This window comes from Salvelinus sp. IW2-2015, unplaced genomic scaffold (genome assembly GCF_002910315.2).
Source record: "Salvelinus sp. IW2-2015 unplaced genomic scaffold, ASM291031v2 Un_scaffold631, whole genome shotgun sequence".
NCBI lineage: Eukaryota > Metazoa > Chordata > Actinopteri > Salmoniformes > Salmonidae > Salvelinus > Salvelinus sp. IW2-2015.
The window spans coordinates 110,378-131,328 of record NW_019942586.1 but is presented as its reverse complement, the minus strand read 5'-3'; the positions used below and the strand labels follow the sequence as shown (position 1 = coordinate 131,328).

At 40.6% G+C, this 20,951-nt stretch overlaps 2 protein-coding genes across 3 annotated transcripts in view; both read left to right on the top strand.

Moving 5' to 3' along the window:
• Positions 1-17,449, top strand: part of LOC112068643 (synaptic vesicle membrane protein VAT-1 homolog-like) — a 34,402-nt gene extending 16,953 nt beyond the window's left edge. The window contains 2 exon segments of the mRNA XM_024135830.2: positions 8,352-8,435; positions 15,025-17,449. Of these exon segments, the coding sequence (XP_023991598.1) occupies positions 8,352-8,435; positions 15,025-15,123 (183 nt within the window). The 3' untranslated portion in view covers positions 15,124-17,449.
• Positions 17,450-19,124: 1,675 nt separating this feature from the next.
• Positions 19,125-20,951, top strand: clec3a (C-type lectin domain family 3, member A). 2 transcript variants are annotated; one of them, XM_024135836.2, is made up of 3 exons: positions 19,125-19,307; positions 19,419-19,505; positions 20,470-20,951. In XM_024135836.2, the coding sequence occupies exons 1-3, from the start codon at positions 19,199-19,201 to the stop codon at positions 20,865-20,867; spliced, it is 594 nt and encodes a 197-aa protein (XP_023991604.1). In that variant the 5' UTR covers positions 19,125-19,198; the 3' UTR covers positions 20,868-20,951. The 2 variants fall into 2 exon arrangements, with proteins under 2 accessions (XP_023991604.1, XP_023991603.1); XM_024135835.2 differs by having other exon boundaries at positions 19,413-19,505.

Genomic DNA, 20,951 nt, shown 5'->3' with positions numbered 1-20,951 from the left:
CACCCTGTTATGACACCCTAGAGCCATTTTCACTGACTAGTGACCTGTAGGACAGTGAAATCTATCAGCAGCATGTGGGCTCTCTGACACGCTGAAATGAACCGTGCTAAGACTGGCATGTATTATGGGTTGTTATCATTGTTAGCTACTGATTCCACCACATGGTCTGATCATTCCTGTTTGTTCCAGTGATTCAAATGGCTGTTGTCATTCACCCCATGTTTGCTCTGGCTCCTGCACCTTTCTATTAACACTATCATGTAAATTAAGGCTCTTAAATCTGGGCCTTAGCTACGCTTGTTGATTTAATGACCTTGCACCTGGCAAACCTGGCCTGTGTAAGACAGCATGATGAACACAGTCCTCTCCTCTCGTAGTAGGCAGTAAGCTGAATGTGCCCAAATGGTAGAAGGAACTGAAGCCCCCAGATAAGGTTGTTATCTGTTCATCTGTAATACATGGAGGAAAATGGATGGCTGACTCGTATTGGTGAATTGTTCATAAACATGTGAAATGATAGACATTAATGTTATTCATCAGTGTGCAGTCCAACTGATTTGCAGAGATAAATTGAACAACATGTAAACGGCTGTAGATAACTAGATAATAACACTGTGATTCCTAAACCCTATTCACTATGATTAAATCTATTTTTAATAATGTAACTTTTTTCCTTATATGCACAGCATTGGAAATATGAATTTCTGTATCACTTGACTGAGTGGACTATTTTCCTCTGAATTGTTAAATGTGTCAAGTCAAGATATCTCAAAATGGGTCCATCACAGCACACCGTGTTTCCTTCAGGTGATCGACGGGAGCTTGTGAATTTTCTAACTATAATAATAGCACATCAGAATTTCCAGAATAATGACAGTTTCTCTTTTGCTCCATTAAGAAGTCTGAAATGATGTCACTTATGGTTTGTAATGCACTTCTATTTTTTGTGGCTATTAGCAGTCCTTTGGGTATTTCCAATCCACAGATCTGGTAGACATTTTTAGATGGGATCTCTTTATTTCTGCTGACAATTTGAAGACTTTTAGTACATTTTCAAAAAGACAAGCTTAGCTTACCCCCTCAGTACTGTACTATCTTTTTCATATGCACTTACAGGAAGTATTTACACCCCTTGACTTAAAAAAAAGAAATTGTTACATCCTGAGTTTAAAATGGATTAAATTGAGAATTTGTGTCACTGATCTACACACAATACCTAATAATATCAAAGTGTAATTATGTTTTTCTAAATGTTTAGTATTGGTGGCTGCATCATGTTATGGGTATGCTTGTAATCATTAAGGATTGGGGAGTTTTTCAGGATACAAAATAAACTCAATGGAGCTAAGCACAGGCACAATCCTAGAGGAAAACCTGCTTCAGTCTGCTTTCCACCAGACACAGGGAGATTAATTCACCTTCCAGCAGGACAATAACCTAAAACACAAGGCCAAATATACACTGGAGTTGCTTACTAAGAAGACAGTGAATGTTCCTGAGTGGTTGAGTTACTTGTCTAGAAATGATTAACAACCAATTTAACAGAGCTTGAAGAATTCTGAAAAGAATAATAGTCAAATATTGTACAATTCAGTTGTGCAAAGTTCTTAGACATTTACCCAGAAAGACTCACAGCTGTAAACGCTGCCAAAGGTGATTATAACATGTATTGACTCAGTGGTGTGAATACTTATGTAAATTAGATATTTAAAAAAATATATACACCGTTCAAAAGTTTGGGGGTCACTTAGAAATGTCCTTGTTTCTGAAAGAAAAGCTATTTTTTTTATCAGAAATACAGTGTAGACATTGTTAATGTTGTAAATTACTTTTGTTGCTGGAAATGGTAGATTTTTTTATGGAATATCTACATAGGTGTACAGAGGCCCATTATCAGCAACCATCACTCCTGTGTTCCAATGGCACGTTGTGTTAGCTAATCCAAGTTTATCATTTTAAAAGGCTAATTGATCATTAGAAAACCCTTTTGCAATTATGTTAGCACAGCTGAAAATTGTTGTTCTGATTAAAATCAAGTACGTTTCTAAGTGACCTCAAACTTTTGAATGGTAGTGTATATTTCTAAAACCATGTTTTCACTTTGTCATTATGGGGTATTGTGTGTAGATGGGTGTGTGAAAATGCTATTTAATCCTTTTAGAATTCTGGCTATAACAAGAACATGTGGAGTAAGTCAAGGGGTATGAATACTTTCTGAAGGCACTGTATTTTAAAAGGAACATATGCTTTGTCCACTTACTAGCACACCATAGAACAGCAGTCTTGCCAAATTCAATGAAAACCTACTTTTGTTGTTGTGGGACAATGATCTGAAAAGAACTTGGCCACACTGGCCACCATAAAAACATTGAAGGTCTTGGGAACCCACATCCAGTTTAATCTTCTCCATGTCAGCATTTTCTTTTCAGATTTTAGATTCACTCTAGCTCACATGGTGACAAGATTCTGTTATTTGGTGGCACAAAGGGAGGTATTTTTTGCGTGATGAAAAAATATTTTCCGTTATAAAGCTTTTGTAACACAGGTCTATTGATGCTATGGCTTTGGTTACCTCTCTTGCTCTCAAGCAATTTTCTATGCTACAAACATCTGTCGTGGAAAAATCCTTACACAGGGACACTCAAAGTCAATCTTAAATGAATCATTGTTTATTGTCAGCGTGCTGGAGAGGTTCCAACCAACTCAATGCACCATAGAACACATGTCTGTCAGAAGCTCTTCCTGGGCAGTCCCAGCCGTTGTCTTATATAAAGCTATACACAGACAAGTTATATTTGCATGATTTAGCATAATTAATTAATCATTATGGTTTTGTTTCATTCATGTGACCGACCAATACTGTTTCATAACATGTGACAGACCAACACCTCACAAGGCTTCTCTCTAAGCTGAGACCTTAACTGAGATATTGTTTGTTCGTTCTCAAAACAACGTCTGGGCGTACTGCCAAATTGCAGTTACTGATAAGAGGAGGATTTGTACAGTCAGCCACTTGCATGAACACAGACATTGGTTTATAGAACAGCACATGAATAGAACACAGAAATTAGTTATAAGCACAAGCATTCAAATTCCCATTACACACCTCCACCTGAACCAGCTATAATATGACTGACAATGTAATCGTCTTCTCCAGACCTTCAGAATTTCTGCCTTTCCTGTCATTTAGGGTCTTGTCAAGGTTGGATGCTATTAGAAGTTGTGACAGTAGCTGTGTGCCTAGAGATCGATCTCCTGTGTGAGGCTGGTTTGGGATGCCGTGGCCTTTTCCTGTTGTGGGAGGAGGATCTGTTCATTAAACAGCTGCCCACATTCATCTGGGAAGACCGCTCTCTGCTAAACATTGAGATTACGGCTGCCTGATAAAGAATGTTAAGTCATTTATCAAGCCTGACAATGCTTTTTCGGAAAGGGCCTTCTGATCCTCATAGGCTTGGCACTCACCGGTACGACACATCACAATACTACTTCTGGCATGGTCTCAGAAAGGAATTCCAAGATATGACTGTTTAACATCGCAGGGATACCACCGGGATGCAGCCATACCTGGTTGTGTAAGCAGAAGCTTTTCTGTAAATTTTCCAAGTGAGTTCTTTGAAGTCCATTCAGAAGTTATTTTTGTGGTTTGTTGGTGAAATGAGTTGTGCAATTGTCAGCAGTTGTGGGAGGACAGATACTGTAGCTGTCTGTGGAGCTCTCCGTAATGTTGTCTTGGGAGGATATCGTGCAGCATGTGAGTTTCAGCTTTGTATGAGAGAGAGAGAGAAAGAGAGCGAGAGAGAGGTGTGTTTATGAGATGTTTTGTATTTTTCCTGGGAACCCTGTGCTCTGCTGTTGTCAGTGAGGTTTGGCATGAAATGCAGGGTATTCTCTGGAACCACAGCCCATGAAGAGTCTCATTAACGGGAAGTGGGGTGGCGAGCCAGGGGCAAAGACTCCCATTGCTTGTGTGCGTGGGATGAGAATTCAGGGGGCGTTGGTTAGTGTAAATGCTGAGCCTGGAAAACGGTTCTCGCCTGGCTGGAGAGGGTGGAGGGTGTGTCTTCAGGATGGAATGAAGGAGAGGTTGCCTGGATACCCATGCAGCATTGCCTGTCTAACTTGGAGTGTCTTGGCCAATTTGTGTGTAATCGGGATCTAGACAGGGAGTACAGTAGGGGTTCACCATGGATAAAGCATGGCGGAGCCTCCTTGCTGGTTCTCAGATATGTGCCTGCTTCACAATTTACCCCCTACCGACTCTTCAACCAGCCACAATTCTCCATCATTGTTAATTAACATCACATTAACAGTCCCTGACCTACTTCTGCTTTAGGCTATGTCATTTCTTTTAACTAAAGAATGTTTTGGAAACAATGGGATCCAGACAAAGAGGTACATTGTCTGTGTGTACCATGGTAATGAGAACAGTGATATAGGCCATCCATGGTCATCATCTCTGAGGGGTTGAACTATTCCCATGTAGTGATTATTTAGATCCCCATGAGTTTTAATGAGCGAAATCAGAGAGTAATCACATTACCCTTTTCCATGAAACCCCTCTACCTTCCAGCACAGCTATTGAATGACTTTATAGTATACATCATTTCCAATGCAGTAACTCTGATAACGGCTTTGAACACAGGAACAAACACTGGCACAGACTGCTGGTTCACAGTCTGGATTATGTTGTTCTGGCTTCATGCTTGAGTTCCTTCCACCCTCCTCAGCCCATGAAAAGACGCAATGCCTTTAAGCCTTCCGCATGTGAACCGAACAAGTGTGCTTGCATACTCCATTAAAAGACCTTTGCTTGAAAAATTTGGAAAAAATGTGTCAATACTACTGTTTGTCAATATTGAGATGCCGTAGCCACTTCCTAAAAATAGTCAGAATGATTTTTTATGTTTTTGCCAAATGGCGCAATTTTACATTTAACCAAGATGTTTTGTTCAGTATATCTCAAGTGAAAAAAGTTGCATGAAAACGATTTGTCTCTCATCAATTAACTGTTTGTTGTCATTCAAGAATCCCTAATGTTGACCAATCATCGACAAAGGGGTGTAGACTTTGGCTACCGACTTTGGCTACCGACTTCGGCTTGCCTCAAGATATTTTTTGTGTGCATGAACATGCGGAAAAACCCTTGCGGAACAAAAACGTCACAAAATGTTGTCATAATATATGCACAAACTGTTCCAAACTGTTTCGGATGGGAAGGATGCGGACGCATTAAATCTAAATCTTCTTTAACAAAGGAACCTAAAGATTAAGAGATGGGGGGTGGAGATGAGGTGGGGGATGGATTAACCATGTGGTAGTAAGGTGTCACAGCCGTCCAAACCAACACAACTGTCTCACATTGAAAGTACTCTGTTTGCAGTGGCTTGTAGGAAAATGCTGAGGCAATATTTGTCAGAAATGGAAGGATCCACTGAATCACAGTAACTGTATGACCTCACAAGGCTGTATTTATGATCCCACTTTTTCCCATAACATAATTTATTTACTAACATCATCATTTATGTATGGACAGAGATTGGTGCACCTACCTGGTAGAAATGGTTTTCTCATGGTGTACCTACTGAGTACTGTCTGGATAGCACCCCACTTGGATATCCCAAGGCAAAAAATATTTGCCATTCAAACTGGATAACATGGTCTCACTCAAAGACATTTTAGATTATATCAGTTTTTAGTCATGAAAGAAAAGAAAATAGTTATTGTTCCAACTTCAAACATCGGTGCTACTCGAGTCTGGTAAATCCTGTTGGGGTTGTAGGAGAAGTAACATGGGGATTAGATTCCACAACCCACCACCCATCAGGTTGGAGTGGCTCACAGCTGCCACTACTAAAGCAGCCAGTCTCCAGTTTGAGTCAATGGTCGTTGAAAACAAATTTTTAACAAGCTGTTGTACACTGGGATATTCTGTGTGGCTGAAGTTAGTAAGCATGTATTAGATTTATGGTGAACATTATGAATGATAATTATTCACATGCTGATAAATGTTTACCCACAGTGAGGGATGTGACTCAAGGCTCTACGCTGACCTTTTTTACAGGGAGCACCTGTGTGCCGAAGTTGAAACATTTTGGAGCACAAAGAAATTTAAGAGCACAATTAACTGCTTGTTACCTCAAATATTTTTTTCTTTGTAGTAATGGTGCAAGCATATACTCCGTGGCACCCAGGGCCTGCGGTACAGTGAAGGAATCATTGCAACAATTATCATCTGGGTGATTTTATTCTAAGCGCACTGGTGCTCCTATATTAAAATTCCAGGTCACACAGCAAAATATTTAGGTACATATGCAAGTAAAATGGTCACACTGTAGAGCCATGTGACTCATGTTTTCCATTGCAGAGTGCATCATGTTGAATTACAGCATCACAGAGCCTTCTAGTGCATCTCCCTGTATTTGACTGCAGGATTGATTCTTGGTACACTCATTTTCCTAATTGTGTTCTCAAGTGGGTTTCTGGAAAAGCAAACACTACTGCCATTAGAAATGACCAGGGATGAATTAAAGGAAAGAGATCTATCCAACCCCAAGGGGAATGAAACAACACACAATCAGGGAAAACACAACTTGTGCTCAATGGATTTCGGAATCATTATAGAAATGTTACCACTGATACATTTCCATGCTAAAGATATTACAGTAATGTAAAGGGTGCCTACTCATGACTCTCAGTTGCTTCCTTTCAAAACATTCAAAGACAATTGCTCCATTATACGGATATGACTTTGAAAATGCATTGTGCCTTGAAAGATATATTTTGAACTGCTCTCTCAGTGATGCGTTTTATTGTGCTCGCCTGGCCATGGACTGCTGTAAATGGATTCATTCTGCAGTAATCACACTGAGCATAGAGGCAATATCCCTGAGATGCATCAGGGCAGACTGGTCTCAGATATCCCTTCTCTGCTGTACGTAGCAACAGATGATAGGGAGCATGGGGAGTGGTGTGCTTTGAGCACTGAAACATTGGGATTGGTGAAACGTCACCACATAGAACAAAGAGTATAGAGGCAGAGATGCAACTTTAAAATGGAGTCTGACAGTAAGGTAAGAATACTTGGAAGGGCAGCCCTAAAGTGGTCTCCAGTGGCATTGACTTAGAGGAGGTAATCATTATAGGTCATCTCATCATGCTATATGTCATACTGTGAAATGGTGTGATGAAAAGTATTGGCGTGGCAGGGTTGACCTCCCTAGAAGTAGGAGGAATACACTTGCAGCACCTTTTTTTTTAGGCGGGTGGGGAGCAATTCCAATCATCTGTAAATGTCATGAGCTCTGACGGAGGGTTTGGGTATTGACTGGGTCTGGCTAGATGAAGGACAGGGACGCTAATCTTCACCGGCCATGTATATCAATTCAGAAAAGCCACCAGACCAAGTCACGCAATATACAAAGTACAGTATTCTAGAAATGACACGTATTTTTCAGTCCTGTGAAATGGTGTGATGATCGTMGTGCTTTGTGCACATCCTGGCTGTCTTAAATGTGTGCTGGCTCTGATGACTGACTGAATGATTATACAGTGACCTGCACTGATTTATTTGAGAGAGAACCAGTGTGTGCTTCAAGTTACTGTCTGTCTGGGAAGTGGAATGTTTGACCTCTCACTTCCACCCAGCTGAATGAACAGGCAGTAACACTTTAAAATATGGCCCTCAGCTTAGCACATGTAGCAACTGTTCCACTCAGATAATAACACTCTGATCATTCTAAATGAGAGCATGTGCTGACACTGGTTGTATGATTGGTTGAGTTTGGAATCTGAACACCAATTAGTTGTGGTTGTTGGCTGTAATTTGTTGGGTTGTGTATGAAGATTGTACTATGGCTAACCCTGTAAAACAACAAATTTCACTGCACCTATACGTTTTTTAAACACTCTGTTGTTAGTCAGGCTATTTGCACAGCATAATAGCATTCAGTTCTGCAGACAATGTGGACTGTGATTTAAGAATGTGATTTTTAGCTGGCTCCTATTATAAGAGTTTGGATGGAAGATGCTAAATGTAGTTTTGAAGTTGTTGTGACGAGAAATGCAAACCCTTATCACCCCGATTGCAACGTCTACTCCTCTTTGCACATACTCACACTCTGTCGCTATGTTTTTCATGGGCTTGCTGAGTCACCACTGCCACCTAATGTGCAGTGCCTAAAACTGCATGCACTCTATTCAGAACGTCACATACAGCTCCCAAACAAAATCACAAGCTGTATTTTGGGGGATCAAATGTCTAAACTATATGGTATATATTGTTATTACTGACATTGATTTTATGTGACAGTCAGTGTTTGGTCTGATTGGTTATTGTGTTTGAACCCCAGGTAAAAGAAGCCATGCAGAGGATCCACGACAGAGGCAACATAGGAAAGCTAATCCTGGATGTGGAGAAGTCTCCCACTCCTTTGGTACGTACACAACCCTGACATTTTTTTCTACAAAAACAAGTTATCAATAAGTGGTCTAAAATTGCACATGCATTCAACAAGTTTGAAAAACTTTGAGGAAAAAGGAAATTATTAACTTGTTATGGCTGAGATCCCGTTAACGGGATCGACTTGACAACAGCCAGTGATAGTGTGGACTGGGCGCCAAATTCAAACAACAGAAATCTCATAATTAAAATTCCTCAAACATACAAGTATTTTACACCATGTTAAAGATAAACTTGTTGTAAATCCAGCCACAGTGTCCTAGTTCAAAAAGGCGTTATGACGAAAGCATACCAAACGATTATGTTAAGTCAGTACCTAGTCACAGAAAAACACAGCCATTTTTCCAGCCAAAGAGAGGAGTCACAAAAAGCAGAAATAAAGATAAAATTAATCACTAACCTTTGATGATCTTCATCAGATGACACTCATAGGACTTCATGTTACACAATACATGTATGTTTTGTTCGATAAAGTTCATATTTATATCCAAAAATCTTAGTTTACATTGGCACGTTATGTTCAGTAATGTTTTGCATCCAAAACATCCGGTGATTTTGCAGAGAGCCACATCAATTTACAGAAATTCTCATAATAAACATTGATAAAAGATACAAGTATTATACATGGAACTTTAGATAAACTTCTCCTTAATGCAACCGCTGTGTCAGATTTCAAAAAAACTTTACGGAAAAAGCACACCATGCTATAATCTGAGTACAGCGCTCAGAGCCCAAACAAGCCATACAGATATCCGCCATGTTGTGGAGTCAACAGAAGTCATAAATAGTATTATAAATATTCACTTTGATGATCTTCATCAGAATGCACTCCCAGGAATCCCAGTTCTACAATAAATGTTTGTTTTGTTCGATAACGTCCATAATTTATGTCCAAATACCTCCTTTTTGTTCGCGCGTTTAGTTCCAAAATCCAAATTGTTCCAAAATCCAAATTGATAAGCAGGTCAGACGAAAAGTCAAAAAATTCCATTACAGTTCGTAGAAACATGTCAAACGATGTATAGAATCAATCTTTAGGATGTTTTTAACATGAATCTTCAATAATGTTTCAACCGGAGAATTCCTTTGTCTTCAGAAATGCGATGGAACACAGGTCGCTCTCACGGGAGCGCGTGTGGTCAGCTCATGCCAGACACCTGACTCAAAGAGCTCTCCTTCCCTCATTCTTCACAGTAGAAGCATGAAACAAGGTTCTAAAGACTGTTGACATCTAGTGGAAGCCTTAGGAAGTGCAATATGACCCAAAGACACTGTATATTGGATAGGCAAACCTACAAACCTCAGATTTCCCACTTCCTGGTTGGATTTTTTCTCAGGTTTTTGCCTGCCATATGAGTTCTGTTATACTCACAGACATCATTCAAACAGTTTTAGAAACTTCAGAGTGTTTTCTATCCAAATCTACTAATAATATGCATATCTTAGCTTCTGGGACTGAGTAGCAGGCAGTTTACTCTGGGCACCTTATTCATCCAAGCTACTCAATACTGCCCCCAGCCATAAGAAGGTTAAATAGCATCATGACTCACCACAGTGAGCAATTTATCCCTGGAAAACTCTTGGCCAAATCAACACATGGTTAGGTTTGAGGTTCTTAGATAAAACTAAGTCTGATAACAATGAACATGATATCCTCCAATGGCACTGGTTTCTATAGTGACCCGTGAATGTCAGCGTCCCCATTTGGAGCAGCAAACATAAGAAACAAAAGCCTGAGCAGCGTTGACAAAATGTTGATTCAATGTTGATACGTTTAAAGTAACTGTCCAGTAAAACCCCATCTCAAACTCTATTAATTGTATTTTTAAAAAATAAAAAAAATGTTTAAAAAAAAATGTAATGCTTGAAATTTTCTTGGGCCATATGTGATTGGTCCAGTAGCTTTTGCCTTTTTTGTTTTTATTCTCCAGTGGGGCGAAGGATCATTCTTGAGATAATGGGAGGCACGTGCTCAGTAATGCACACTCACTGCACACAAGCAAGATAGCTAGCAAGCCGAGCAATCCACAGCTGGTGTTAGCAAAAAGGACAACTCATATGTAACAACTATCTCACCTGTTACTTCTATTTCAAATTATGTGGTTTGTATAGGTAGACCACAATTAAAATACCCAAATGCGGGACAACAGGATGATTTTGCGGGACATTCGCGAGACAGTTGCCTTCATGAATAAAAACCTTTAGCAGCACGTCCCCATCCCCCCCAGATGTAGCCTATTGAATATCATTATAGAATATGCATAAAATGCATCCTCCAATTGCAACATCTACCTATGCCCACACATATTGTCTCAAGAAACATTTATATTTTTAATACCCTCAAACACCAAGTTAGGCATCCCTCATTTCAAAATAGGCCATGGCATCATCACTGTCAATCATGAATGATAATTCTTTACATTTTACCAGTGAAATGTCCAAACTGCGTCTGCATGCCGATCATTTGATCTCAAGTAGTTTCATGGGAATATGCATTTAGATCTTCGTGAATTCCTATTTCGTGGGCAAATTAGAGCAGATGGTGTTAAACTTCATAGCCTTCCTGTATTACATATTTTTTTCAATCATAGCACATTCTGGCGCAGTTGAGTTTTGGCCATCTGATAATTTTTGGGGACTATTCAGCTTACCATCCTAAAATCTCATAAGAAATTATGTGGTATTTTTGGTGTAACAGTAATGTTACTATAATGTTACAGTAATGTTACTATTACTATGCTACTATGCTATTATATTTGGTTTTGTTATGTAGAGTACTAACGCACTGGCACACACTCTCCTTCACTGCAGCCGAGGTGAGTAAAACATTTAAACGTGTTAACCCTCGCAAGGCTGCAGGCCCAGACGGCATTCCCAGCCGCGTCCTCAGAGCATCCCAGACCAGCTGGTGGTGTGTTTACGGACATATTCATAAATCCTTATCCCAGTCTGCTGTTCCCACATGCTTCAAGAGGGCCACCATTTGTTCCTGTTCCAAGAAAGCTAAGGTAACTGAGCTAAACGACTACGCCCCGTAGCACTCACTTCCGTCATCATGAAGTGCTTTGAGAGACTAGTCAAGGACATATCACCTCCACCCTACCGGACACCTAGACCCACTCCAATTTGCTTACGACCCAATAGGTCCACAGACGACGCAATCGCAACCACACTGCACACTGCCTAACCATCTGGACAAGAGGAATACCTATGTGAGAATGCTGTTCATCGATTACAGCTCAGCATTTAACACCATAGTACCCTCCAAACTCGTCATCAAGCTCGAGACCCTGGGTCTCGACCCGCCTGTGAAACTGGGTCCTGGACTTCCTGACGGGCCGCCCCAGCATGGCCACGATGCGTGGCCATGCACGCCTCCAACTCAATCATCAAGTTTGCGGATGACACTACAGTGGTAGGCTTGATTACCAACAACGACGAGACGGCCTACAGGGAGGAGGTGAGGGCCCTCGGAGTTGGTGTGTCAGGAAAATAACTCCACACTCAACGTCAACAAAACAAAGGAGATGATTGTGGACTTCAGGAAACAGCAGAGGGAGCACCCCCTACTCATCGACGGGTCAGTAGTGGAGAAGGTGGAAAGTTTTAAGTTCCTCGGTGTACACATCACGGACAAACTGAATTGGTCCACCCACACAGACAGCGTTGTGAAGAAGGGCAGCAGCGCCTCTTCAACCTCAGGAGGCTGAAGAAATTCGGCTTGTCACCAAAAGCACTCACAAACTTCTACAGATGCACAATCGGAGCATCCTGTCGGGCTGTATCACCGCCTGGTACGGCAACTGCTCCGCCCACAACCGTAAGGCTCTCCAGAGGGTAGTGAGGTCTGCAGAACGCATCACCGGGGGCAAACTACCTGCCCTCCAGGACACCTACCACCCGATGTCACAGGAAGGCCATAAAGATCATCAAGGACAACACCCAAGCCACTGCTGTTCACCCCGCTATCATCCAGAAGGCGAGGTCAGTACAGGTGCATCAAAGCAGGGACCGAGAGACTGAAAAACAGCTTCTATCTCAAGGCCATCAGACTGTTAAAACAGCCCACTAACATTTAGCGGCCGCTGCCAACATACTGACTCAACTCCAGCACTTTAAAAATGGGAATTGATGGATTATGTAAAAATGTACCACTAGCCACTTTAAACAATGCCACTTATATAATGTTTACATACCCTCCATTACCATCTCATATGTATATGTATATACTGTACTCTATATCATCTACTGCATCTTGCCATCTTTATGTAATACATGTACCACTAGCCACTTTAAACTATGCCACTTTGTTTAACATACCCTACAGTACTCATCTCATATGTATATACCGTACTTCTATAATCTACTGCATCTTGCCTATGCCGTTCTGTACCATCACTCATTCATATATCTTTATGTACATATTCTTTATCCCTTTACACTTGTGTGTATAAGGTAGTAGTTGTGGAATTGTTAGGTTAGATTACTTGTTGTTATTACTGCATTGTCGGAACTAGAAGCACAAGCATTTCGCTACACTCGCATTAACATCTGCTAACCATGTGTATGTGACTTAATAAAAATTGATTTGATTTGATTTGATTTGGTTGAATGAACGTTCTTTCCACGTCATAAAAAAAAAAGTTATTTTACCTTTATTTAACTAGGCAAGTCAGTTAAGAACACATTCTTATTTTCAATGACGGCCTAGGAAGAGTGGGTTAACTGCCTTGTTCAGGGGTAGAACGACAGCTGTACCTTGTCAGCTCAGGGATTCGATCTAACAACCTTTCGGTTACTAGTCCAACGCTCTAACCACTAGGCTACGCTGCCACCCCAATTAAATGAATTGACGTCTGTGCCCAGTGACAATTAATCATTATGTGATCTTTCAAGACATTGATTCAGCTTTGATCTAACATTACTAAATGAGCACCATTGTGAGAAGTAGCAGAGTAATGGCAGCACTACACCCCTGCAGTCTACTGCACCAAACAAGTAATTGAAGCGCACCTAGCCTACGCTTTTGCCTTTTGCAAAATTTGGTGATGCAGAAATGAGAGACTACATGTGTGGCTGTTTTATGAAAATCTGGGAATATTTGGCCAAGGAAACATTTTGGTGGTCTCATGGAAGGTCAAATAGCTAGGAAGTGAGACTTTAAAATCGGATTTAGTGAAGTAGCAGCAAATATGTTTATTGTGCAACTAATGAGCATGGAGAGCCTCACAAGTTTGACGAAATGACCTTATCTTTCAGTCTAATACGGTTATTTACTTACTTTTGTAGTTCTTTATCAGAAGTATGCTTTTTGAAAATAGTTAGGCCTAATTGTCCTCTCCAAGTTTAGCTGGAATTTAGCCCGAAAGGATTTGAGAAATATGATTGGTTGACAATAGGCCTATGACATTAGTCTACATCTCGTTTTGCACTGTGCAGAATATCAGATCTCAGCAACGATTGGAGAAGTGTTTAACATCACCAGTAGGCTACCACATTCTTATGATAGATTTATTTTTCATACGCGAAAAGTGACTGCAAGAGACAGGTTGGAATGTCTGACTGAAATACGGGACAAATTGTTTTTAATCTAAATTAGTGGTGTTTGAATTTGTTAATAAAATGCAGAACATAATTGTTTGGTTGTGGGATGTGGGAAGAGGGCCAAACTGCAGGACTGTCCGGCACAATCTGGGACTTGTAGTCACCCTAGGTTAGTAAGAGTTGGCCTGCTGACTGTTTAGAAGCAGTTAGCTAATGTTAGCATGCTAACGTTAGCTAGCATGCTAACGTTCGCTATCAATGCTAAATAAGCCAGCTGGCTAACCAACAAGAAAGCAAGTCAAAGCAGATCCTCCACACAACAACCATCTCACCATCTCCTTCAATTTTAAATCATGTGGTTTGCATCTAAAAGTTTTAGATCAAGGGGAAACCTAGTTAACGTTAGCTGTTGTTGATAAAGATAGCAGCAGCCAGTAGCTAGTTAGTTAGCTTCACAACTAACGTTACCTAGCTGGCTAACGTTATTTATGTTGCTAACAACACAAATATTAGGAATATAATGATAAAGCAAAGGACATAAACGACTCATAATTGTGCATTAATCAGTGTGCATTTATTAATTTATTGATGTTATAGTAAAGTGCCCTAGTAGTTTTATTGTGCATTTCCAAATCCTGAATCCATCCATACTATTTGACTTAGTGCAGCCAGGCTCAGGAAGTCTGCCCCAGTGCTTCCACATGGGAACTAATTTGAATATCCAAGTGTATGCCAGTGTTGTTTCCGAAATGCCAAGCAGGGACACAGAGAAAATCTGCTTTTTAACATCCTTAATTATATATATTTTGTATTAGTAATCTATTTAATTCATATTGTAATTAATTGTCGGTAATATTTCATAACAAATCTGGAACACTGGACAGATACTTTAATAACTGAATCCTTTGTTCCTTGTCTTTGGATGTTTTCTTATAGATACAGTTTATACCGTACATGGTGTGTATTGGTTCTCTATTCTGTATTTGGATAAATTACAATGTGTTCTGTATTCTGTGTAGATGGCCAGTGACAGCACAGAGACTAGTGAGGCTGGTGAGGAGGAGGAGGAACATGAAGGGGACAGTGACAACAAGGAGCGCATGCCTTTCATCCAGTAGGCCCAGGCACGGCACCACAACTGGCCTGGACACCTTAAAGGAAGGCGGTGGAGCGGGGGATTAGTCCCATAACAGACGACTCCACGACCAGAACTACGCACCGTGAACTCAAACCGTTGTACAGTATGTGAGTGTATGTTTGTGTGCTTGTGTGTGGGTCTGTTGTCTTTTGTTATGTAAGATGTTTGAAAGACATTTGGAAACTCATAAGACACTGGTTGTCAAAGTTGCCCATCAGCTAAAGTGCCATTCACTATCCAGTATTATGATGAGCATTGTGTTGCTGACCAAATGATGTTAAGAGATGCTTAGACCTATCTGCAGCCTCATYGTTGTTCAKTGTGTTCTATGGCAACCTTAACAAGGGARCAAAGTAGGAAYGGAGTGAATAAGGGGTTGATTATGTTGCTTTTAGGGAMAATAYGAGAGTGAGTGATTGAGTGTKAAAGAGAACAGTAAGTGAGTGAGAGTGAACCAGGCACATAAGTGATTTTGACCATGCTTGTACTCCTGTCTTGGTGGTTGAAACAAGAGGGAAACAAGGAGGGTGGGTGTTAGAGTAAACGTCTCCTCTAAGCTATATTCCCCTTTCTCTTTTACCACTATTATGATGACGCAGAAGTGAGATTCATTTCGGCTGCTTCATGAACACTAGTCACTCTGATCACCCCATTACCACTGAATACACAGCAAACCCAGAGCAGATTGGCCCTGGGCTATTTACCTCCACCTGCTGCAGTGAGTCTATCAAAATCACTCTCTGAGATCGTTTCTCACCCTCCTCTCTCAGGTTATCTTCAGCAGTGTGTGAGCTAGGAGAGATTATTAGGAAATGCCACTGTAAATGCCTGCTACCATGTTTACCGACACATTAGGGATCCGACCTTCTGCGGTGTTGTTATGGGATCACCAGTGCCTTTGAGCTAGAAGGCTGCAGCAGTCTTGTAGAAGATTTCAGTATTTGAATTGTACCCATTCCACAAACACTACATTTCATGGTGGTTCTGCCAAATGCCAGGCAGCATTCTGAGTGTGTTTCCTACATTTCTGCAACTAATGAAAATTAGAAATATAACGTCAGCTTTTGGCCTCATCCATAGTCCACATTTCAGACAAACGATGCAGAGAGAAATGGCATGGTGGTCAGGTAATGATGATGATTAACCACACCCGTTTCTGTTTAGTCTGTGTTCTTTATGTGTGTGTAAGAAGTTGTGTTACCTTTACTGGCTGGTGCCTGTGTATAGTGTACAATGCCTCCCAAACAGAGTGCCAACGAGGGGGAGGACTAAAGACACATTCACTTACAGATGAGCTGATGGGCCATCAAGAATGGAAGTACTATTGCTGTGGATACCACAGGACAGGAGTTATTCATTTCAGATGTTAACATCTCATGTGAGATGGAGTATGACAACTGTATTGTGCTACCAGTATTATCCATATGGAAAGTGTGAAATCAATCATCCAACGTACAAAGCTATTTATTCATTAAAATATGAAACTACCATTGATGGTACGGAGATGAAAGCTATTGAATCGCCTTGTTATAAACAGTAAATCTAGCTAAGGCAGCCGTGTTTCATATAACTGCAAGCTTACATATTACCTTCAGGAGTATTCCCAAACCAAAAATAAATGTACAGACACCGTATAAAACAGCATACAATTTCTTGTAACTTTGCAAGTGAATAGAAAATATGATAAATTTTTCTATGTACCCTACTGTCTGTATGGGAAGAAAGGGCCCAGTTATTACATGGCTGTAGAAGTGATTGGAAAGTAGCCAGCTGTGCTTCTCCATCCAAACCACCCACTAGTGAAGAAATCCAGTTTCACACATTTCATTGATCTTTCATTTGCCACTTACAACATTCGTATGATCGTTAATGAGCTAAGTCACATTAAATGTCACAACATTTTATTCAAATATTTTATTAGCGTCATCACAACATTGCACCTATTTCCTTTCATGATAGACTTGGCAATGATGCTGGAAATCAAGTATATTAATGAAGGAGAACAGTACATCTAAATGTGAATGTGTCTTTGGGTTTTCCAGTTAGTCTAGGTCTAGAGTGTAGAGTAACTTGCAGTGTGTATGTTTGTGTTTCCATGGGAGGTCATTATGATGGATAGTCAACTTGCCTTAAAAGTAAAAAAAGATAAACAAAATATGTAGGCGTGTTTAGTACTGTAGCTGGAGCCTGATTACAGACTTATATGAAGATATTGTTTAACTGTATTTGTTGGTATTAGTGTTTTTGTTATGTTATACTGTACGTAGTCCAGTTCTGTTTACATGAATAAATGTATCTGAAGAGCATTCTGGGAAAGCTGTGTGTTTTTCTTGGCCTGTGTCATCTGCAGGTTTTCTCCACTAGCCACCCTGTGAAAGACTGCCTATAATATCACACTCTCATAAGCTGGGGTATTTCTCCAAGAATGTACAGTATGAAAAATGATTTAAGCTTTAAATCCATGGTAATTTTCTCACTGTAAATTACTTTCCTGTTAACAATGGTAAATAGACTTTGACCATGGTTACTTTAAGTAGCTCTGCCGATTTCTTAGGTTCTTATCTAATTAAGTCATAAGGATTCAACATGAATTACTTATTTTCATCTTTCCCAATCACTTTGAGTCTTGATATTCTCTTATCATCCCTTTCCCACTTATAGCAGTGGGGTATGTAACACCTTTATTATGCAATATAAATGAGGTTGGTCCTTTGCTATTTACTGGCAGGGCGGTGGCCTTTCACGATGTCACCACCACAACTTCCTATGAATCTTATAAATCAAATACAACTGTGATAACAAATGCTTGACCTTTTCTCAAGCTCCTATCCCCCCACGGTAATGTAAATCAAATGGGTGACCTTTGCCGATGTCCTATGTGCTATTTATAGGCATTATTATCTAAGCCTGCAGAATTTATCTCTCTGACTGGCATAAACATAATTTATGCCGAAGATCTTTTACTGTTTTTATGCTCCAATGCTGTAATATATTTGAAACATGGATTGCATCCTTTTAGCATTGTGTAGCTAAACCACTTTAACTATGTGGTCATATTGCACCTCTCAACAGCCCTAGACTATTATCTGGATGAGACCAGGGTTCCAGAGTATTGTTATGACATTGTGATTACTTTTCAATGTTGCTCTTCAGGTTTTGGGAATTAATTCATGCAAATGGTTTCACACAGACATTATATTTACTGTACCATTACACCTAATCAAATTTGAGATGTATCTCTTCATTCATTTTTAAGTGAGGCCACGTGCCGCTTGGGCATCCCCGGCTCTCTCAATCAGACAGCAGAGTTTTTCTTAACACTGCACCTCTCTTCCGTCTGATCTGTCTACTCTACAACATCACACGCTAAAAAGAACCTCTGCTGCACCAGAGCAGGGAGCTGGACTTCCTCAGCTCTATTAAGCTCCATGTTTTCCATGGTTACACAGCTGAATCTCTGTATTTTCAGCACATTTGAATGAGATATAATTAGAGTTAAGCAAAATGTCATCATCCTCATAATGTTTTGATGCATTGGGAGACCTATCTATGCATTTGGTCATACAAATAAATTTGGTGACATGGCGTATAAAATAACAAATCTCTTAGCCATCTATGGAGTAGCAACATTTCTTTTTCAGGGTTAATTTACTGTGGGTCAAATGTATCCATGCACAGGGGAGTGGTGGGAGGTCAGATACAGAAACTATCAGATGTTCTCATACAGAACGTTCTGTGCAGTGTTGCAGTCAATGAATTTACGGCTTGTTTGTGAAATGGATGGGGAAAACGGTAAATGAATTGCACCTTGTCCCAAGTAAATATTTATGAATGGGCAGAAACAGGGGCATCATTGTTGTCACCCCACCCATGGTATTTGAGTTCCCCCTGGTGTTTGAAAAAAAAACAAAGTTACATAGTGTCAGCCAATGAGAGGTGAATCACTGCAGGAGCAAACAGTGAGCCTGTATATAGTGAACTGCCCACATTGCTTTGGGCTCCTGTGTCAATGTTAAAAGTTGTGCCCCTTTCTTTTGTCGGAATTTAGTGCGGACATGGCGTGTCTGGTTCTCCCCATCTTTTTGGTTATCTCTCTTACCTTGCTCCACCAGGGATATAGCCATCCATCTCGTACCAGGAAAGCAGTGCCAGCACCACAGAGAGGTAACACTCACCACACACACTACACTAAACTTCAGTGGCTCTACGATGTTTTTCTGTACATTTTCTCTCTGACATGCCTGCCTGCTTGTCTGTGTTTCTATGGAGATGCAGCGGCAGATGAGGATGATGTAAAGTCCCAGCTGGAGAAGCTGTGGCAGGAGGTGAACTCCCTGAAGGAGATCTCAGCTCTGCAGACAGGTATTGCGGGGTTGGCTGCTCTGTGTGCTCATACTGAGTGCTGATTTAGGGCCAGGAACGATTCAAGGAGGGAATGCCTCTGATGGGGAAACAGTGCAGATTTAGCAGTTACTCTATGTTTCTTATGGGTTAAGCAGGTGTATACTGTATGTACCTTTGGTACATGCACTATTGGAGAAAAAAATGGTGCTATCTGGAACATAAAGGGTTATTCGGCTGTCCCCATAGGAAAACCCTTTGGAAAACGCTTTTTGGTTCCAGGTAGAACCTTTTTGGGTTCCAGGTAGAACCCTTTTCAAAAAGGGTTCTCCTATGGATACAGTCGAAGAACCCTTTTGGAACCTTTTTTTCTAATAGTGTGGAATTGATGCAGAGAAATTATGATTTTATATTTATTATGGTAATTCACACTAACCCCAGACGTCAGGGGTTAGCGTAATTTACTAATATGCTCAGTCACCAGTAGAGAGCAGGAGTACTCTTACCTTCAACCTCATGCCTCGCAGCAGCAATAATGATGTTGACAGAGCACTGAGTCATGTGCTGTGGAAGATAATGCAGTTGAATTTCTGCGAAATGTATGATGATGGATATAAAAGTATTATGATGAGACAGGTTCTTTATACAGGGAGGGTGGAAGAACAGAGTGTTACAGTCTCATATAGTATGCCTCTGTCTGAGTTCCTCCCACTGAAAGGGCTTATGTCTTATTTTGGGAACTTGGTTTAGGAAACATGGATASAGATGAAAACCTTTGCTTGGTCCTACTAGTCTTCATTATGTCTGATTGATATTCTATAGATTAGAAAATATCAGTGAGACATTATACACCAATATATCATGTAAATATATATTTAGTATATATTTCAAATTCTTCAGTAATATTTGAGCATGGTAGGTAGGCTTATTGCCTGAGGAAGTTTGAAGGAGATAAATGTATTAAACTGCTTCCCTCTGCTTCCAGTTTGTCTTCGTGGCATCAAAGCTCACAGGAAGTGTTACCTGACCATCGAGGAACCCAAGCACTACCATGAGGCCAACGAACACTGTATCGCGTGGGGTGGAACACTTGCCACTCCACGTGACCTCAATGAAAACAATGACCTGAGGGACTATGCCAAGAGGAGTGCGCCAGGTACCAAGGAGTTCTGGATCGGTGTGACAGACATTGTGAAGGAGGGCCAGTATGTAGACGTCAACAGCATGCCCATCAGCTACTTCAACTGGGACAAGATCAAGAAGCAGCCCACAGGGACCAAGAGGGAGAGCTGTGTCGTGCTCTCACTGGCTGCACAGGGAAAATGGCATGATGAGGTCTGCCTTGGCAAGAAAAAGTACATTTGTGAATACCCCATTCCCTAACTTGTGTACCACCATGGACACCAGATGGTTGTTGACAACCTGATGATCATTTATGCTCGTCATTAAAAAATACATAGAAAACGG

Excerpts from the sequence above, each read along its gene's own strand:
- clec3a (XM_024135835.2), top strand. The coding sequence starts at position 19,199 with ATGGCGTGTCTGGTTCTCCCCATCTTTTTGGTTATCTCTCTTACCTTG. Across the intron at positions 19,308-19,412 it reads AGTGCCAGCACCACAGAGAG|ATGCAGCGGCAGATGAGGAT; the intron begins GTAACACTCACC and ends GTTTCTATGGAG. Across the intron at positions 19,506-20,469 it reads GATCTCAGCTCTGCAGACAG|TTTGTCTTCGTGGCATCAAA; the intron begins GTATTGCGGGGT and ends CTCTGCTTCCAG.